This window comes from Microplitis mediator, chromosome 9 (assembly GCF_029852145.1).
Source record: "Microplitis mediator isolate UGA2020A chromosome 9, iyMicMedi2.1, whole genome shotgun sequence".
NCBI classification, from domain to species: domain Eukaryota; kingdom Metazoa; phylum Arthropoda; class Insecta; order Hymenoptera; family Braconidae; genus Microplitis; species Microplitis mediator.
The window spans coordinates 20,801,392-20,822,023 of NC_079977.1; the positions used below are offsets into that span (position 1 = coordinate 20,801,392).

The 20,632-nt window shown below is 30.7% G+C and overlaps 3 protein-coding genes across 3 annotated transcripts; 1 reads left to right on the forward strand and 2 right to left on the reverse strand.

Annotated features, from left to right (window-relative positions):
* Positions 1 to 111: 111 nt before the first annotated feature.
* Positions 112 to 9,694, reverse strand: LOC130674665 (insulin-like growth factor-binding protein-related protein 1). The gene is made up of 4 exons (XM_057480065.1): positions 9,430 to 9,694; positions 9,163 to 9,361; positions 1,800 to 2,097; positions 112 to 294 (listed from the first exon to the last, which is right to left on the reverse strand). Exons 1-4 carry the CDS (start codon positions 9,552 to 9,554, stop codon positions 125 to 127), a joined length of 792 nt encoding a protein of 263 aa, XP_057336048.1. The 5' UTR covers positions 9,555 to 9,694; the 3' UTR covers positions 112 to 124.
* Positions 9,569 to 13,316, reverse strand: LOC130674664 (uncharacterized). Its single transcript, XM_057480064.1, has 6 exons — positions 13,182 to 13,316; positions 12,778 to 13,108; positions 11,706 to 11,796; positions 10,051 to 11,641; positions 9,774 to 9,961; positions 9,569 to 9,708 (listed from the first exon to the last, which is right to left on the reverse strand). Exons 1-6 carry the CDS (start codon positions 13,213 to 13,215, stop codon positions 9,685 to 9,687), a joined length of 2,259 nt encoding a protein of 752 aa, XP_057336047.1. The 5' UTR covers positions 13,216 to 13,316; the 3' UTR covers positions 9,569 to 9,684.
* A 2,803-nt stretch (positions 13,317 to 16,119) lies between these two features.
* Positions 16,120 to 19,397, forward strand: LOC130674353 (uncharacterized). The gene is made up of 2 exons (XM_057479659.1): positions 16,120 to 17,826; positions 18,757 to 19,397. Exons 1-2 carry the CDS (start codon positions 17,799 to 17,801, stop codon positions 19,395 to 19,397), a joined length of 669 nt encoding a protein of 222 aa, XP_057335642.1. The 5' UTR covers positions 16,120 to 17,798.
* The last annotated feature ends 1,235 nt before the right edge of the window (positions 19,398 to 20,632 follow it).

Below are 20,632 nucleotides of genomic sequence, written 5' to 3' on the forward strand. Positions count from 1 at the left end.
TTTATTTATTTAATTAGTTGTTAATTATCAAATATATGATATTAAATAATTCATTTGTTAATTCATTTTTTTATGATCATAATTTATTATTTCTAGTTCATAATGAGAGGGTTAATTTTTTTTTTTACAAAATTGAAACAATCGATTCCGTACTTGCGTCACCAAGAGTATTGTTAGCAATACATTGATAGGTACCAAAATGCTGTCGTGTTATTTTACCGACTTGTAACCAAGAAGTTCTCATAAATAATTCAGATTCTTCACGAGTATTTACTGTGCTGTCATATTCGGCATCTAAAAAAAATTCAATTTTTATATTTTTTTTTATTTTTACTCATCAATTTTTTTTGGTATCCCGAACTTGTGATTGAAAATTTTTAATTTTAAATTTTAAAACCCGCGGAAATTTCCCGCGAAAAAATTCAAACTTCGCGGATTCATATTTTTATCTTTCGATTAAAAAAATCGGGTTAAATATCAAAGATAGAAAAAATTGACCAAAAACTTTTTTGTTGGAAATTTACAGGGCTACAAAAAAGGTCATCATCAATTTTTCGTTATCTCTCATATTTTAGGAGATATTTAATCTCAAAGCTTAAGTCCACCATCAGTGAATTTTATTTTCTCGCAATTTCTACTTAACTCTTCATTACCAAATATCTCATTAATTATTGGAGTGACAAAAAAAATGTCGAAAACTTTTTGATAGGAAATTTAATGCCCTACAAAAAAGTGCTGATTGAATATTACGCTATTTTTGATATTTAATGAGATATCGAATCTCGAAGCGAAAGTACACCAGCAGTAAATTTTATGCCTCGTCAAAATCCCATTGACACTTCAAATTTTGATATCTCATTAAATATCGAAATTACAAAAAAAAAGTTCTATGATTTTTTATAGAAAATTTAATTTCCTACAAAAAAGTGTTCATTGATTTTTTCGATATTTTTAATATTTACCGAGATATTGTCATTTTTTTATTTTTACTCATCAATTTTTTTTGGTATCCCGAACTTGTGATTGAAAATTTTTAATTTTAAATTTTAAAACCCGCGGAAATTTTCCGCGAAAAAATTCAAACTTCGCGGATTCATATTTTTATCTTTCGATTAAAAAAATCGGGTTAAATATCAAAGATAGAAAAAATTGATTTAGAACTTTTTTGTTGGAAATTTACAGGGCTACAAAAAAGGTCATTATCAATTTTTCGTTATCTCTCATATTTTAGGAGATATTTAATCTCAAAGTTTAAGTCCACCATCAGTGAATTTTATTTTCCCGCAATTTCTACTTAACTCTTCATTACCAAATATCTCATTAATTATTGGAGTGACAAAAAAAATGTCCAATACTTTTTGATAGGAAATTTAATGCCCTACAAAAAAGTACTGATTGAATATTACGCTATTTTCGATATTTAACGAGATATCGAATTTCGAAGCGAAAGTACACCAGCAGTAAATTTTATGCCTCGTCAAAATCCCATTGACACTTCAAATTTTGATATCTCATTAAATATCGAAATTACAAAAAAAAAGTTTAATGATTTTTTATAGGAAATTTAATTTCCTACAAAAAAGTGTTCATTAATTTTTTCGATATTTTTAATATTTACCGAGATATCGTCATTTCAACTTTACTAAAAAAAATTAGAAAATTTCAAACTTTAAAAATTAAATTTTTGGTAATTTTACATGAGTAATTAAAAAAAAAATTATGTGCGCAATCAATGCATGATTTTTAATCACTAACTCATAAACTATGTGTTGAAAAAAAAAATGACAATAAATAATTACTTGGTAATTTAATGACACGACCATCCGCTGAATGAAATTCCCAAAAAATATCAGGAATTGGAAATCCTTTAGCTTCGCAATTTATAGCAAGCCGTTGTCCATAACTGATAAATATATTTTCCAAGGGAGATAATATCCAAGGACGACTTAAACAGGGGCCAAGATGTTTTAATTTCAATGATTTATTTTTTAGTCTTATTGCCTCTTCGTGCAAAGCACAAGGTGTTACATACGTTATATTGTTACTACCACATGCTGGGCTTTGTTCCATACAAACGCAAATTGCTTCTGGATTGTCCTTTAAAAATAAAAAAAAAAATTTTTATTATAATCGATACAAATTAATTAATTAATTAAATTTACTTGGGATTTTTTTATTTTTCAGAACACAGGTCACTTTAAACGCTCATATCTTATTAAATATCAGAAATATGAGAAAAATTGTAAGGAAATTTTTTGAAGAGCATTAAATTTCCTACAAAAAAGCTCCTGTGACTTTTTTTTTTAATTCAATATTTTGAGCTCTGGAGCCGGAAGTTGGGAATATTTTAGATGTTTTATAAGAAATTAAGTGAAAATTTTGGCTCAGAAATTTATGAGAGCTAAGAGGTGAGAATTCACAGAGTTATAGTGAAGGGATTGACAAAAATTTTGAGCCCAAGACAAAGACTCTAGAGCAATTAGGACAGAAGTTATGAATTTTTGAAATTTTAATTTCAAATCCGTGGAATTTTCGCGGTTTTTTAATTTTTGATTTTTTTAATTTTTTTGCTCTGAGGCTACCGGAGATTACGAGATAAAAATTTTTAGAGTTATAGTGGAGGGGTCAACAGAAATTTTGAGCCCAAGACGAAGACTCTAGAGCAATTAGAACGGAAGTTATGAATTTTTGAAATTTTAATTTCCAATCCGCGGAATTTCGCGGTTTTTTAATTTTTTATTTTAAAAATTTTTTTTGCTCTAGGACTAATTGTAGATAATTTTGGCATAAAAAAAAAGATAGAGACTAAATAAATTCTCTTTACTTTCTTTATATATTAAATATTATGACAATTTATACAGTAGGAATAAAAAATAAATTTTATTGTATGATTACATCGTATTTAACATAATGACTCTGTAATTCACATACTCTATGATGTCTACAAGTGACAATTTATTCAAATCAAGGTTCATTGACACTTTCATACTCAGCTATATAATAGAGGAGACAAAATAAGTAAGAAAAAATTTTTTTTTGTTATCTAATATGTTTATTTATTATATTTATAGTTAAATAAAAATTTTACAGACGTAAAATATGACTGACAATTTCCCTTATAAGAAATTACTAATGAATGTTCAGACAGGTCATTTCTGAATATTTGGCAACGATAAGTATGTTCATGTCTGAATATTTGAAAACCATAAATATGGTCATGTCTGAATATTTGGCAGCCATGAGCACGGTCATGTTTGAGTATTTATTGACCATCGGTATAATTGGTAAAATATGATCATTTCTGAATATTTGGCAGTCATGGACATGATCATGGCTGAATATTGGGCAGTTATGAACATGCTCATGCCTGAATATTGGGCAAACGGGAGCATTATCATGTCTGATTATTTGGCAGTCATGGGCATGGACATGACTGAAGATTTGACAACTAGACACATGCCTGTGTCTGAATATTAGGCAGCTATTAACATGGTCATGTCTGAAAATTTGGCAGGCATAAGCATGATCATGTCTGAATATTTGGAAACTATGAGCATGGTTATGCCGGGAAATTGGGCAGACATTTGCATGGTCATGTCTGAATATTTGGCAGTCATGGACATGATCATGGCTGAATATTGGACAGTTATGAACATGCTCATGCCTGAATATTGGGCAAACGGGAGCATTATCATGTCTGATTATTTGGCAGTCATGAAAATGATCATATCTGAATATTTGGAAACTATGAGCATGCCAATGTCTGGAAATTGGACATGTCTACATGGAAGATATTCGTGTAATATATGGGTAAAATTCCCATAAAATATGGTTGTATTCCCATTTTTCCCTAGTAAAATTTCCCATGTTAATAAAGCAAAATTTGCTACATCACCAAGGCAATTTTTCCTTAGTAAAATTGCAAAAATTCCCATGTTTTTCTCTCCGTGTAGTAATTTATTGATAACACCGGCACACAAAAAAAATTAAGTAGAATGTGCATTTAACCGGACCTACCTACGGGTACGAATTTTGGTCCGCTGAATCCGAATTCGAGGTCAGTTTGACCCCTGCACCCTCGAAATTTCGAGAAAACTTCGAAAAACCGTATAAATGATGAAAATCGGCAGTTTTAATGATAAAAAAATTTTTTGGAACTAAACTCAGTGTGATTTTCATGTATTTCGATCCGCTGAATATGAATCGAAACTTTATTGAGACCACGAGCCGTTTTAAATGTAAAAAAATCACACAAAACTCTCGAAAATTCCGAAAAAATATAGTTTTCATGATAAAAAAACTTCTTCTGGTCCAATTCAGATTAAATTTTATATCTTTTGATGTCTTCAATTCGCATCTTAATTTTTTTAGTCTATTCACCCTCTAAAGCTGGAAAAATTCGAAAAAATTGTAAAAATTACCATTCATAACAGAAAAAAAATTGATTGAACATGATTTAATGCCTAAAATAAATACTCTATAACGTAGATATATCAAATAACTTGAAATCTGTGATCGAATTCGGATTCAGCGGACCAAAATACGTACCCGTAGGTAGGTCCGGTCAAATGCACATTCTACTTAATTTTTTTTGTGTGCCGGTGTAATGAATTGTAATATCCTTGTAGGAAAAAAAATATTGATAACGGGACCAGTCTTAGCACAATACTGGGCTACCGAGGCTCGGCCTCCCAAGGTTGGTCCGAGATCCGACCAACGTTCAAGTGACGAGTCTTGGTTTGCCAGTCTTGGGCCAAGATTCAGCCAATACTCAAGTGACAAGCCTTGGTTTACCAGTCTAAATAACAAATGGTACCTAAAAACCCTTGGCTTCTGTGAATAGCGTAACAACCTATAGTGGATAAGACACTTGCCTAGCAGTCATGAAGGACCAGGTTCGAGACCCAGCAAATGCAAAAAAAAAAAATTAGTTTCATCGATCCACCTGATTTCTCTGTGTACAAATTTATTTCCATATGTTACCATCACGCACATGTCTACTAATATTTTTTTTTATTATTAATTTTTTTTTAATAAACATAGGTGCTTATTTAGCAACAGTCTTGGCACAATACTGGCTCTCGATATTGGGGCAATACTTAGATGCAATCTTGGCACAATACTGGCATTGGTTATTAGGCCAATACTAAGATGCAGTCTTGGCATAACACTGTCACTCAAGCTTGGCTGGGTGTTATCATTTCAATGCTTAGACAGACTTGGGCCAAGCTTGGATTTCAAGCTTTCCCCAGAGTTAATAAGTCTTGCGCCAAGCCTCGGCCAAGCTTGGGCCTATTGTTTCTTCCTATAAGGGTATTAAACTTCTACTCTTACAATAAATGTTTTTAACGCAGAATTGTAATATTATCAAAGAGATTTTTGAATATTGTTATTTCCAGAATGATCGTTGTAAAATAATTATGGATTATTACCATTCTTTATTCAATTTTTACTAATCTGCATTATAATTTTTACAAATCGTAAAATTTACAATACTGATTGTAAGAATCAACAAAAAAATATAACTTCCCATTAATAATAGTAAATTTTGGTTTGGATTGTAAATGTCTCTTCGGAAAGTTATTTTTATTTGACGACTATAAATATTAGCTAATTTTGAGATCCGTTTTTTTCCGTGATATCATAATAAACAAAATTACTTAATTTTCTCCGTGTAGTAATAATTTCCGAGATTAGGGAGTCGAGATACATCTCAAATTAGACAAAAACATGATGCGTAAGTGTTTTGGGTTCGGAGGTCATCCTGTGTGAAAAACAAATGTGTAAGCCTGTTGAGCAATCCACGTTATAGATCCGGCATTAGTAATATTTTCTGAGGTTTGGAAATCAAAATATGACTCGAGATATTGAATTTAGGCTATAAGGTAAAACATTTAGCTCGTAAAATTTTTATTACCGCTGAATCATTAGAGGCCCAGTGCACACGTGCACGCGTCCCAGATAAAGTGGACGGTCATTTCATCATTATTTCGGTCATCTATTAGGTACTATGCTCATACACACACACACACACACACACACACACACACACACACTTGTAAATGTATTGTCACTAGATGTACGCAGGTAGGTGTGGATGCAAGATGAGTATACTCCTAGGTATCATAGTTGGGTTTGAGAAAAGATACACAGAAAAAAAGAATTTCTTGGCGCAAGAAATATTTTGTATTATGAATTGAAGACAAAAATTTTTCTTGGCTCAAGAATTTTTTTCTCGCCTAAAAAATTTTTTTCTTGTTCCGAGAAAATTTTTTCTTACCCCAAGAAAAGTTTTGTTTTCACTTTATAATACAAAAAATTTCTTGGGTCAAGTAAAACTTTTTTTAGAACAAGAAAAAATTTTTTGCGCCAAGAAATCTTTTTTTTCTGTGAAGTAGAGAGAAAGAGAGAGAGAGAGAGACAAGTACAATGGGGTGTGCCATTTTAAGGCGACTTTTTTTTTTCAATAAAAAAACAGGCTGGAAATTTGCAGGAAGGTGAGAAAAGAAGCCTGTTCAAAGCGGAACTCTTAATATTAATATTTAGAGGTACCTGTTTATAATTTTCCATTTCCCATTTAAATAACATGGGAAAAAAGTTTTTTTTTTTTTATTTTTCTAGCTCGGCATTCGCCCCTCATATAAATAAGTCTATTGCATATTTTTGTAGAGAATTCAACGCTCAACAAAAAAAGTCTCTTATCATTTTTTGATAAATCCATCTATTCGGAAGTTATTGGAGCTGGAAGTCAAATTTATAATAAATTTTCAGATCTTTTTACTTTTCCGGCAAAACTATCAGACTTATCAAAAAATGTCGTAGAATCTTTTTTATAGACAATTTTATTTCCTACAGATTATTTTGTATAAAGTTCATTCAAATTCCGCACTGTTTTCTAGTTATTTCCATTTTAATGCCAAGCTCGTAAAAATAATAGTCTTCTAGTCTATTCTGAGAACTTGATATTAAAATGAAAATAACTAGAAAACAGTGCGGAATTTGAATGAACTTTATAAAAAATAATCTGTAGGAAATAAAATTGTCTATAAAAAAGATTCTATGACATTTTTTGATAAGTCTGATAGTTTTGCTGGAAAAGTAAAAAGATCTGGAAATTTATTATAGATTTGACTTCTAGCTCCAATAACTTTCGAATAGATGAATTTATCAAAAAATGATAAGAGACCTTTTTTGTAGAGCGTTGAATTCTCTGCAAGAATAGTCTATTGACTTATTTATATGAGGTGCGAATGCAGAGCTAGAAAAATAAAAAAAAAATTTTTTTTCCCATGTTATTTAAATGGGAAATGGAAAATTATAAACAGGCACCTCTAAATATTAATATTAAGAGCTCCGCTTTGAACAGGCTTCTTTTCTCACCTTCCTGCAAATTTTCAGTCTGTTTTTTTGTTTAAAAAAGAAGTCGCCTAAAAATAGCACACCCTAAGGTAGGGGAGACCGGGGCAAGACGGCCCACCTAAGCCGGTTATTATTATTTGTGGCTTTTAACCATCAAGTCGATTTACTCTTGTCCAACTTGAACTCAATTCACAAAAATTTTGGTGAAGCTCCTGAAAAAAAAATTTTTTTTTTTTTTGGGGCAAGACGGCCCCCTCCGAAAAAAATGAAAAAAAAAAATTTTTTTTTTTCAATTGTAAAAAAATTTCCCGCGTAACAAATGTTTATATTTTTCTCTTTAACAACTGTATTTACTTTAATATTACTCGAATTAACCTTTTTTGATATAATACGAGTCATTTTTTCACTTCTGTAGAAAATTGATTATTGGTTTTTTTAACTTTTTCAAATGCTATATTTTAATCCAAATCCATATAATTAACCAAAAAATGATATTTCTATTAAATTAATCATGACTAGGTTATAATACTATGAAATACATTTTCTTTTAGAATTTTTGAGTGGTTCATTTTGCCCCAAGTTTCACGTATCGGGCTAAAAATGAGTAAATAATATAAATTTGTGATAATCAAAAGAAAACAAGAAAAAAAAAAATCGGTCTGTCAGATGACCCTGCGGGCCAGCCCCAAAACTTCCCGCTGTTTTCGAGCTCGTTGAGCTCGAAAACATTATTGTGAATACATTTTCGAGCTCTTCGAGCTCGCAAATACTTTTGTATGCCATTGTTTTGTAAAAAACCATTTTTTAGCATTTCTTTCTCCCACGATATCTCGCGAACGAATTAACCGATTTTGATGGTTGAGGCGGCAATCGACGTGTTTTATCAAGTTCTAAAGCTGATCAAATTTTGAAATCGATTTATCGAGTCGTTTTTGAGAAATTTCGAAAAAACCAAAAAAAAATTTTTTTTTGAATTCTTTCGTCAACGGTTTCTCTTGAACGAATGAACCGATTTTGATGGTTGAGGTGGCATTCGACGCGGCTTATAGAGTTTTAGAGCTGATTAGATTTTGGAATAAATCCATCGAGCAAATTAAAAGTTATCCAAATAAAACATTTTCGACAAAATTTTATTTTTGAAATATCTCTGAACGCACCCTACCGATTAAGTTCAAATTTTTACGGCTTCAAGACATTAACAAGCCGCGTCGAATGACACCTCAACGATCAAAATCGGTTCATCCGTTCAAGAGTTATGAATATTTACATACATACATACGTACGTACGTACGAACGTACGTACGTACGTACGTACACACATACATACACTCGGACATCATCGTAAAATTAGTCAGGATAGCTTCCTAGGACCTCGAAACGTCGACATCTGATGGAAATTCGATTTTCGTAAATCGGACCGAAACCAATAACTTCCCGAATTTTTGAAAATTTACAATTTTCTTAGCGGGAAGTTAAAAATTTTTGGTTAATTTTTGAGGTGGGCCGTCTTGCCCCGGTCCCCCCTATATACAATCTTGTCCTATCTGTCGATCCCTGTCCGTTCTCGTTCATCGTGCATGCACTTACATAGGTACCTGAGAAAGGTAAAATTTATCACCGCAGTTTTGGTGTAGTCGCTAAAAGGTGTCAATTTGGCTGATTAAATCGCAATTTATATATATCGATTGTTACACCTCAATAAAAATTTCAGAACTCCCATTTTTTTTCTAATCCACTACATCCAATTTTCAAAGCATCTTTTACAAAAAAATTAGTTTTTTTTATTTAAAAATAAAAAATTACCTCGTCAAGTAGGTCATCTCTCAATAAACAGCGATAATTATTACTACAAAAGCCTTCATTGCGATTAATTAGCGGTAATTTAGCGATACTTGAATTCCAACATGTCTCACCTTCAAGTTTCGCGCATTTTCCTTCGTTGCAACAATTACACGGGTCCTTAACAGACCCCAGTAAACATTTTCCCGAATTTTCCGGGCAACTAAAAAAATTAATTTTTTCCATTAAAATTTTTTTTTTTTTTTTTTTCAAAATTTCGAAAAAAATTACCGATAATAAGCACACTCTCCACATCCTTCGATACTATTTTTATTAATTATTTTTTTTTGCGACTCAATATTATTTATATTAATAAAGACGACCCACAAAATAGAGACCGCAATCACTGGATTCATTTTAACGACTAAAGAAATAAAACACTCGGCCTACTGGCTATCAACAGCAACAAGATGAAGAACAAGAACAAGAAGAAGATGAAGAAGATTATTGTTGGTTAGAAAAAAATTATTTAATTTATTGCGTCATCTAAATTGTACTCAGAGGTCTTGACTGTAAATTTAAATTTATTAATTTTTTTTTTTATTTTTTTTTTTTTATAAAAAGAAATTAATTACCATCAAATCCATCGTACTAATTATTTCATGATCATCTAAATAATTAGACAAATTTGATGATTTAATAGACAAATTTTCCAACTGATCATCGGATTTTTTAAAAATTTTATTTATGATAATTATCGAGTCTGTTGAAATTTTTCTGATAAATTTAATGATAACGTAATCAAACTCAGGCTCGCAGTCACCTGTAATTTGTTATTTTAATTGGAAATTTATTATTTCAATGATTAATTTTTTTAAAAAATTCATACTAAAATTTAACATTGAAAATCACAATTTCTTTGTTTCCGTTTAACTTTCGCGCGATTTATTGTTTTGAGCAGCTTGATAGGTCGCTTTGAATGCTCGACGTCTACAAAAGTCCAGTCGCCGAGACTATTTTTTTCTAGCAAATTATCATCAGAAGATTCCTGATTTTTTTCCTCTTTAGAAATTTCATCATTTTTCAAATTTTCTACTTTTTCTATTTTTCTGGAGCATTTTGTGCCCACGGAATCCATTCTTCGATATTTCGGACACTTTTCGGTTTGAACAGCTCGACATTTTGCTAAACAACGCTCGCCACAACGTTCGGGACACGAATTGACATCAGTTACATTTTTCTCGCTAGTTTCTACCTTATCAGGGCTGTCGGTAACTTCCGGTGCTTCTTTACCGACGATGTTGGTAACATCGATCGCTTCCTTGCCGACTATAACCAGCGCTTCTGCCTTATCATCCTCATGGGTACTAGAAATTTCCACAAGATCATCAATTTCTTCTTTAACTTCCACGCTGTCGTGATAAGAGACTTTTTTGCAGCTAAATTCAGGTTTTTCTTCTTCAAAATCATTTTTACCGACACTCCGGTTGATCGCAATGACTTCTACTTTATCGACGGGCTCTTCTTTATCGGCAGAGTCGACAGAAATTTCTTCAACTTGATCTACTGGCTCAGCATTGACTTGGTCTGCTTCGATTTTGACTTCGTCCAGGTGCTCGGCTGATTGTGGCTCTGCCTTATCGACCTCTTGATCTGTTTTATCGGCACCGCAAACTTTTTTGTCGACCCAGCAAGCTTTACGTTTGACAACTCGACATTTAGAAACAGTACAGGGATCACACGGAACCGGCAATGGCGGTTGGCATTTGGTACAATGGCATTTCGGGCCCGGAGGAAGACGAGGCGTGGGACGGCACAGTTTTGCGTGAGGACATATTGATTTTATTAGCGAGAATCTGCGCTCACTTGGTGGACACGGACATTCTGGTGATGAAGGACATTCGCAAGTGCATTCGGGGTTTGCGCGTGCGTCGATTTTAACTGGCGGTGGGCAATTGCAGGAACGTGGCATTGGCTGGCATAGGCAGCCTCCTGGTATGCGACCGCGGGGACTGAATTTTTTTTCAGTTTTTACCGACCGTGGGTAGGATTGCTCTGATGGTAACGAATTTTCATGTCCACTTGAGGGAGTCTTATCATGAGTATCAAGATCATCATGACAGATTTCACGGCCATGATGACTGTGAGTGTCAGGATTTTTTTTGTGGTTACGATGATCATGGGTAACATGGTCAGTATGGCAGCCATGATGGTCAGGGGTAACATGGTCAGTATGGCAGCCATGATGGTCAGGGGTAACCTGGCCAGTATGGCAGCCATGATGGTCAGGGGTAACATGACCAGTTTGACAGCTATGACGGTCAGGGGTAACATGGCCAGTATGACAGTTATGTTGGTCATGAATAGTGTGACCATTTTTATGGTTATGATGACCATGCATTATGACACCATTTCCATGGTTACGATGTTTATTATAATTATCATGACTTCCGCTGTGACAACAGGAAGAATTTGTTTCTAACTCATGGCATGGGTCTTTTATCTACAAAATAAATTTTACTTTAGTACGTCATTTAGTTAGAAAATAAAATTAAGGGATAATTTACTGAGTGAGCTGGAGAATCTGCCGGTATTGAAGAGTGATTCGTAGGTAAGGCACATTTTTGGGTTGGTAATGGATGTTTATAAAGTGCTTTTCTAAAAAAATATTATTTTTTGCAGTTTGAAGGCAATAAAAATAAAATAATTATGTGATAAAAAATACCAGGTGGAAATATATTAGATTTTTAAATCGATCAATCGATTCTGGATATCTATCTATTCATTTATAAAATTGAGATATCAGAACGTCAATTTTATGTATCGATTCATCATAAAAATCACTTGATGTTCAAAATCGATTTAGCGATTTACAAAATCAATATATCGATTTATGAATTCGATATGTTGGTCATAAAATCGATAAGTCGATTCAAATAAAAACTCTCTGGTTCAAAAATTGATATATCGATCTCTAAATTCGATATATCGGTTAATAAAATCGATATGTCGGTCACGAAATTGACGTATCGATTCAAATAAAAAATCTCCGATTCGAAAATCGATTCATAAAACCAATATGTCGGTCATAAAATCGATGTATCGATTAAAATAGAAAATTCCTGATTAAAAAATTGATATATCGATCGATAAAATCATATATCGATTGATAAAATCAATATATCGATTTGTGAATTCGATATGTTGGTCATAAAATCGATGAGTCGATTCAAATAAGAAATCTCTGATTCAAAAATTGATATATCGATCGATAAATTCGATGTATCGATTCATATAAAAAATCTCTGATTCAAAAATTGATATATCGATTTACAAAGTCGATATATTGATTTAGAAAATCGATATGTCGGTCATAAAATCGATGTATGGATTCATATAAAAAATCTCTGATTCAAAAATTGATATATCGATTTACAAAGTCGATATATTGATTTAGAAAATCGATATGTCGGTCATAAAATCGACGTATCGATTTAAATAACAAATCTCTGATTGAAAAATTTAGGTATCGATCTAGAAAGTCGATATATCCATCTATTGAATTTTCTCATCAATATATCGGATCAAAAATTTAATTGACCAATAACCAAAAAAAATATTAATACTAATAAAACATACGATTTCCTCGATTGATCGAATCGATAGCAATTAGTACGTGCGTGATCGCTCCACTGCCTTCTCAACTCAACGAAATTATTAAACCATCGGTAATTAGGTCTCGGTGGTGTGATCGAATTCCATGCCTCTTCTTCAGCACACTGACAAGGACCAGGGCACGCTCCAGTGGCCGCGGTGCCAGATGGCCGATACCCGCCGCAATTCAACGACGTAGTCAGACACCCAGTATTTTCCTGACACAAACATGCACCTAAATCACTGTCTGAATTCTCTCCACAATTTTCTTCTTCTTCTTCTTCCTCCCCCTCCTCCTCATCGTCATTACTCGAATCTTGTCAACAGATTTATTAATAAAATTACTTTTTTAAAAATTCCCATTATTTTTATTTTATTTGTTAGTTTACCTGATGATTGGTCATGATCATTAGATCCTGACATAATTTAATCAGTACTTATAATTTAACATTTGTGAGGTTAAAACAATAAATTATTATTTTGACATCCCAATTAAATTAATTAAAATATTATATAACTTTTTTTAATTACGTCGGTATTTTTAAAAATTTTTCTCTTTATCTTCAGTTGGACAATTTGATGTCAATTACCGCCAACAGATCTCGGTAGTCTCAGTAAATTTTATAGAGATCTAACTTCGGTAGTCAAGCTGACGGTAAGTTGACGCAAATCAGCCACAATCTGATGTCAAGTTAAATGACATTATTTTGTTGTCAATTTTAAATGAATTTTTTTATCGCAAGTAACTTTTATTGTCAACTTGCCTTCAAATTGGCGTCATAAGCTGAATAGTTTGAAGATAACAGCAATTTATCATCAAATTGAAGGTTACTGTTTTTTTTTTAATTGACTTCTAATTGTTGATAATTTTTTATGCTCATCAATAAAATATTTACGAAATTTATGAAACTGTGACTTGGCAGCGAAAAGTATTTCAACAGAAAGTTAACGTCAATTTATTACCATCAATATGACAGCAATTTCATACCTTGTAATTGTAGACTAAAATTTATCTCAAGCTCAAATAGTTGACATCAACTTGTTGCTGCATATTTTACGTCATGTTGACGTCAAGTTGTTGATCATGTCATGATAATACAGGAAGCTTTTGGAAGTCATTTTGTGACGATTGAAAATAATCATCTCGTTGTTACCGAAGGTTGTTATATTTTTTGCTTATTATCATATGTTGATAAAATGTATCAGTACTTACTATATATATATATGTATTCCTTTATATATTTTTTTTTAATACAAATCATTTGTAGGCCGCTAATTAGTAAAACGTAAGAATAATTATGATAATAATAATTTTTATTGTTATCAGTAATACGAGGATATAGATATTGTTTTACTTAATATATGTACATATATCAATATATATATACATTTTTTTATGATTAATTAATAGAAAAAAAAATTACACAAAAATGGCGTCTTTAAAAATCTATAGAATGGATACCGTGTCCACGTGATCGCCATTTTTTTTTTCTATAAAAAATAATTAGCAGAAATTTTTTTTTATTCAAATTAATTTATATGTACACATGTATATATATTGCATAAGTATAACAAATATATAAATGTATTTCATAAATTCTATGGACCAAAATAAGAAATCGGAGTTTTTTGAAAATTCGAAAAATTGAAATAAGAAAAATCAAATTTGACTACTCAGTTCTAGAATTCGTATATATATTTTTATATCTATATATATATTTAAAAAAAAAATTCCTACAAAATTCATTTTTTAATCATTTTGAAAAAAAAAAAAAAAACAAGAAATAAAAAATAATTTTTGGAAAGTTTTTCAAATCAAAATTTAAAAAAAAAATTAATATGCAAAAATATACAAAAAAAAAATTTCCAAAATAAAACAAAAATTTTTAATGATTTTGAAAATTAAAAAAAAACTTGATTTAATAAAAAAAATTTTTCGAAAATTATTAAAATCGAAACAAAAAAAATAACAAATTATTTCACTGCTCAGTTCCAAAATTTTCATATATGTTTATTTTTATAATTATAGATATCTTTGAAAAAAAAGACTAAAATTTTTTTTACCCTTTTTGTAAAGGAAAAAAATAATTTTCAAAATAAAAAAAAAAAATTTCCATGCAATATTTGAAAAAAGAAAAAATTTCTAAAATATAAAATTCAAATTTTTAATAATTTCGTAAATTCAAATTTTGAAAGATAAGATTTTGAAAATAAAAAAATCAATAATGCAAAAAAATCAAAAAAAAAAATTTCCATAAATAAATAAAAATTTTTGATAATTCCGTAAATTCAAAAAAAATTTTCAATGTAATAAAAAAATTTCCGAAAATTTCCAGAATCAGACCACAAAAAAGAAAAACAATTTTACTATTCAGTTTCAAAATTTATATATATGTTCATATTTATTTACATCTCTAAAAAAAATTCTGAAAATTTTTAACTCTGGAAAAAAAAAATGATTTTGGAAATAAAAAAAAAAACCATTAATGCGATGAATTAAAAAAAAAATTTTCAAAAATAAAGTAAAAATTTTTAATAATTTCGTAAATTCAAAAAAAATTCTCAATGAGATGACAAAATTTTTTTGGAAAATTTCCAGAATCAAACCAAAAAAAAAACAATTTTATTACTCAGTTTCAAAATTTATATATATGTTCATATTTATTTGTCTCAAAAAAAAATTCTCAAATTTTTATCTCTTTGGAGAAAAAAAACGATTTTGAAAATAAAAAAAAAAATCATTAATGCGATGAATTAAAAAAAAAATTTTCAAAAATAAATTAAAAATTTTAAATAATTTCGTGAATTCAAAGAAAATTCTCAATGAGATGAAAAAATTTTTTTGGAAAATTTCCAGAATCAAACCAAAAAAAAAACAATTTTACTACTCAGTTTCAAAATTTATATATATGTTCATATTTATTTACATCTCTAAAAAAAAGATCCTAAAAATTTTTTACTCGAGAAAAAAAACGATTTTGAAAATAAAAAAAAGCAATAATGCGATGAATAAAAAAAAAATTTTTCAAAAATTTTTAATCATTTACAAAATAAAAAAAATTCATGTTACATATATATAATCAATATATATTTATATATAAAAAGAACAAATAAAAATTAAAAAAAAAAAAAAAAAAAACCGTCTAATATTTTTTTCCCAAATTTACCACGCACCTGAAAGTTACGAAACTATACCACCTGAACAAATATACCGAAGTATACTAAAATATATCAAAAAAAAAATTTGATTCACGTAGTATTGTTAAGTATAGTACGTAACAGTACAGTAAGCTTATATTTATCTTTATCTAAAGGCTTCTGTCTCTCTCTGACTCACACTCGTCAGTCCCTTACGTACAAACGTGATCCGTTGGCGAGTACAACCTCGAAGCGTTCGTGTTTCGTGTGTTGTGACTCGAAAGATCTGTTATAATTTTTCTCTCAATTACAATACGCGACTAAAAAACGTAACCAATAAATATATAAATATTTTTTTTATTTATTTTTTTTTTATTCAAAATATATATCGCAAACTGGCGGTAGTGGAGTTGAAAAAAAAAGTTTATAAATTACGTGAGTTTTAAATTTTGTTAGAAAAAAAAAATTTTTTTACTCAACATTTTTTTTTATGTTTTAAAAGCATTTTACTGTAGAGTTTACGGGTGTGTGTTGTCTGTGTGCGTGTGTGTGCTTTAATATGCCGGGGATAGTGCGACGTAAATGCAATTACAACTTGACGCTTGCTGATAAATTTATCATTTTTATTAACTAAATAATTTATATACATATATATATATATAAAATATATGAGTATAGGAAAAATATTTTTTTCAAAAATTTTTAATACACTTCTGACAAAACTCCATTTTTTTTATGAATTAAGTTTGGAGTAGAAAAAAAAAAAATAAATTTTAATTTTTTTTTTTTGTTGGGGAAAAAAAGACTCGCGTACGGCGTTCTGGTGATTTTTTTTTTGGTAATGAAAAATTTTGGCGGTGATTTTTAAAAAAATTATTAATTAGAATTGGTTGTGAAAATTTTAAAAGTGAGGTTAGAATTGACTGCCGGTTGAAGTGGATCATAACCTAGTAATTTTTTAAAATTGTGATTTGGTGATTTTTTTTTAACGAAAATTTGTGTTGTGATTTTGTGCCGGTGATCGAAAAAAAATTGGGAAAAAGTTACTAGATTTTTTATGTAAAAGTTACCAGAAGTTACTAGAGAAAGTTACTAGATTTTACCCTCCTGTGGCAGATTTTTACCAGAAAAGTAACTAGATTTGGTGCTGAAAATTTACTAGGCATGAATGGAAAGTTACTAGATTTAACACGAAAAGTCACTAGGTGCGATTTGTTTAAATAAATTGAAGAAAGTAACTAGGGTAATTTAATTAATAAAATTTCTGACTTTGTCACTAGAAGAAGTTCTAGCGTTTTTACTAGGATACAGCTAGACTTTCCTGGAAAGTAACTAGATTTTAACTTTGAATTTTTCACATTCTGGTGAAAATCTGCGATTTATAGGTTAACTTTAAAAAGTTACTAGAAAGTATCTAGATTGTTCATTAAAAAAGAATCTAGACTTTTTACTGTCACTGTTTTTATAGAAAGAAAGTGACCATTTTTTCCACAAAAATATAAAATTCACTAGATTTTGTGAAAAGTTACTAGACGAGAATAAAAGTTACTAGATTTTGTAACGAACTTTTATATTAAAATTTATTTAGTAATTGATTGATTATAAGTTTGTAAATATGGTGATAAGTTACTAGATTTTATACTTCACCAAAAAATTACTAGATGTTGACATTATTAATCGAAGTTAATAGTGAATTTGAGAAAGTGTAAAGTGCGACATTTGTAAATTTTGCGAGTGAGGAAATAACTAGGCTAGGGAAAATAAACAATAGTGACATCTAGTATTGGAAGCCAAAAAATAGTAATAATAATTAGTACCAAGTGTGATAAAAAAGTCCCTAGAGTAATGGATTGACATCGTTTTAACCAATGATGAAGGCAAATGGTACCAATAATGGTAATTTTATTTTATTACTAGACATAATGCCCTGGAAATTTTCTGGTGATTTCTAAAATCCATTTCTAGAAACACTTCCAGTGATTTTCTGTTATAAAAATCCCTAAGAATTTTCCGAGCTTAAAATTACCCAAGATATTTTCTAGAACTACTAGATGGTTTAGCCCAAAAATTCCCTAGAAAATTTTTAGTGATATGTGGTATCCATTTCTAGAAAAACTTTAGTGGCTTCCTGTGAAGAAAATCCCTGGGAATGTTTGGAGCTCAAAATTTCCTAAGATATTTTCTAGACCTACTAGAAAGTTTAGCCGGACAATTCCCTAGAACATTTTTAGTGATATGGGGTATCCATTTCTAGAAAAAATTCTAGTGATTTTCTGTCATAAAAATTCCCACGAATGTCCCGAGCTTAAAATTTCCCAGGATTTCTTCTAGAACTACTAGATAGTTTAGCCCATAAATTCCCTAGAAAAATCAAAACATAAAAATCACTAGACTTTGAATATTATAATTTTAAATATTGTGACCTTATAATTCAAATATCTTCGGAAATATCAATAATATCAAAAATATCATAGGGACCTTTTTTGTAGCCCTTTTAATTCTCTTCGAAAAAGTTTCAGTTAACTTTTTCCAAAAAATGAATATTTCGAGGTCTAGAGGCGTCGGAAGCTCAGTCAGAAAAATCCTGATGCTCGCTTCGAATTCAATAATAAAAATTAAAATATCTTTGGAAATATCGCGAATATCAAAAAAATCACAGAGTAATTTTTTGTAGCTTTTGAAATTCTCTTCAAGAAAGGTCCAGATAACTTTACTCCTAAAGTTGATACAGAAAGCTCTGGAAGCGTCCCAAGTTGATAATCCTAATTCAGTTGAAAATCTCGTAGTTGATGGTAATAATAAACATAATTTCTGAACTTATTAAAGGTTGTAGCCGTTTGAATACACCATTAGCAGCTACAACCACGCTGGAGGACCCAGGAACACCAGCGTCGTGGAAGGGCCCACCGGCAGGCTCTGAGGCGTCACCATTTACCCCTAATTCGGTCAATCAAGGCGGCGGACCTGGCGGTTATTCGTCAGGAGGACCCGGTGGTGGAGGCGGCAACCCTGGTTTTCAAGGGCCAAGTTCTTTTCCTGGTGGAGCCGGAAGTCCTGCCGGAGGGCCGGGTTATCAAGGAGGACCACCACCTGGTTCCGGAACCCCGCAGTACACGGCGTCCCCAGCACCAAGTGGGTCATCGACACCCGGACCTGGACCACAATCCAATCCCGGGTTCCCACCACCACCCAATAACTCAGGACTCTACAATGGACCTGGACCGAGTCCATTTGGATCACCTTCCGGACCGCCCCAGTTCGTTGGACGACCTGGGTCATCTGGACCACCCTTCGTACCACCAGGTGGGAATCCACATTTCCCATCACCTGGACAATTTCCTGGACCGCAGTATGGAATGCCACCAGGAAGTCCCTTCGGGCCTGGACATCCCATGGGTGGGCCCATGGGACCTGGACACCCGATGATGGGTCCTGGTGGTCCTGTGGACCGAATGGATCAAGGGTAAGTCTAGTCATTTATTATTTTTTTTTTAAATTATTCCTACACTTGAATGAATGTCTGAGCGACTGGACTCTGGTGACTTTATTGATATTTTTTTAATATTCTATTATTATTATTATTGTTATTATTATTATTATTATTATTATCATTATTATTATTATTATAAAAAATGTCCTACCTGAGCTACACGAGTGCTCTAATTACTCAACTGATAATTTATCCATGGAAATTTTTTTCTTAACTTATCGACGGCTAGTATTTTTAAATTTACGCGGCAAAGTTCATTTGAATATTCGCGGGAAATTTAAATTCAAATCTTTAAAGCTGAGCTTAATGCTTCCGACAGTTGTCGAGACATCTAGGAACTTTTTTTCCGTGGATTAAAAAAAATTAATCTAGTAATTTTTTTCGCCAAAATTTCTAGTGATTTTTAATTTTGTTTCTAATGAAATTTTTAAAGCTGATTTTCGAACCAGGGAATTTCTAGTGTTTTTTTCTAGTGACTGGTTTTGGAAACTTTTTTTTTATTTTTTTTAATGAAATTTTTTAGTTGATCGTTTGGTAAAAATTGTTGGAATTTATATTTTAAATAATTTTTTTCGTGCATCAGTAATTCTTTACAGCAAAAATCTAGGGAATTTGAAAAAAAATATTTCCTAGAAAAATTCAGGGATTTTTTGTCATTAGTGAAAATTTATGGACAAAACTTTATCGAGTTATTTTTCTTAATAAAGTTTGTCTATAAATTTTCTAGTGATTTTTCATCCTGCGAATATTTCTAGAAAATTTTCTAGAGAAGTTCAACTTATAAATTATAATATTATGATTTTTTTAGTAAATTTTTGTAATTCGTTATGTAGGAAATTTTTTCCTAGAAATATTCTATCATTCACCAGATTGACTTCGGGAATTTCTTTATTTTATAGAATTCCTGGGGTAAATTCTCCAGGTAGTTTCTAGAAATTTTCTATCTAGAAAAAATATGAAGAATTAATTCTAGTGAATTTTCTAGGAAATTTTCAGTAACTCTTCATTATTTTCTAGTACAAATGAAAAACTTTTTAGTAACTTTCTCAGGGAATTTTTTTTCATTTTCGAGAAATATTTTCTAGAATTTTCCGAGTAAATTTCCTACGGAATTTATCGAAATTTTCTGTCATGTCGAAAAAAATTGACGAATTATTTTTAGTGAATTTTCTAGGAAATTAACAGAATTCTTCATTATTTTCTAGTACAAAT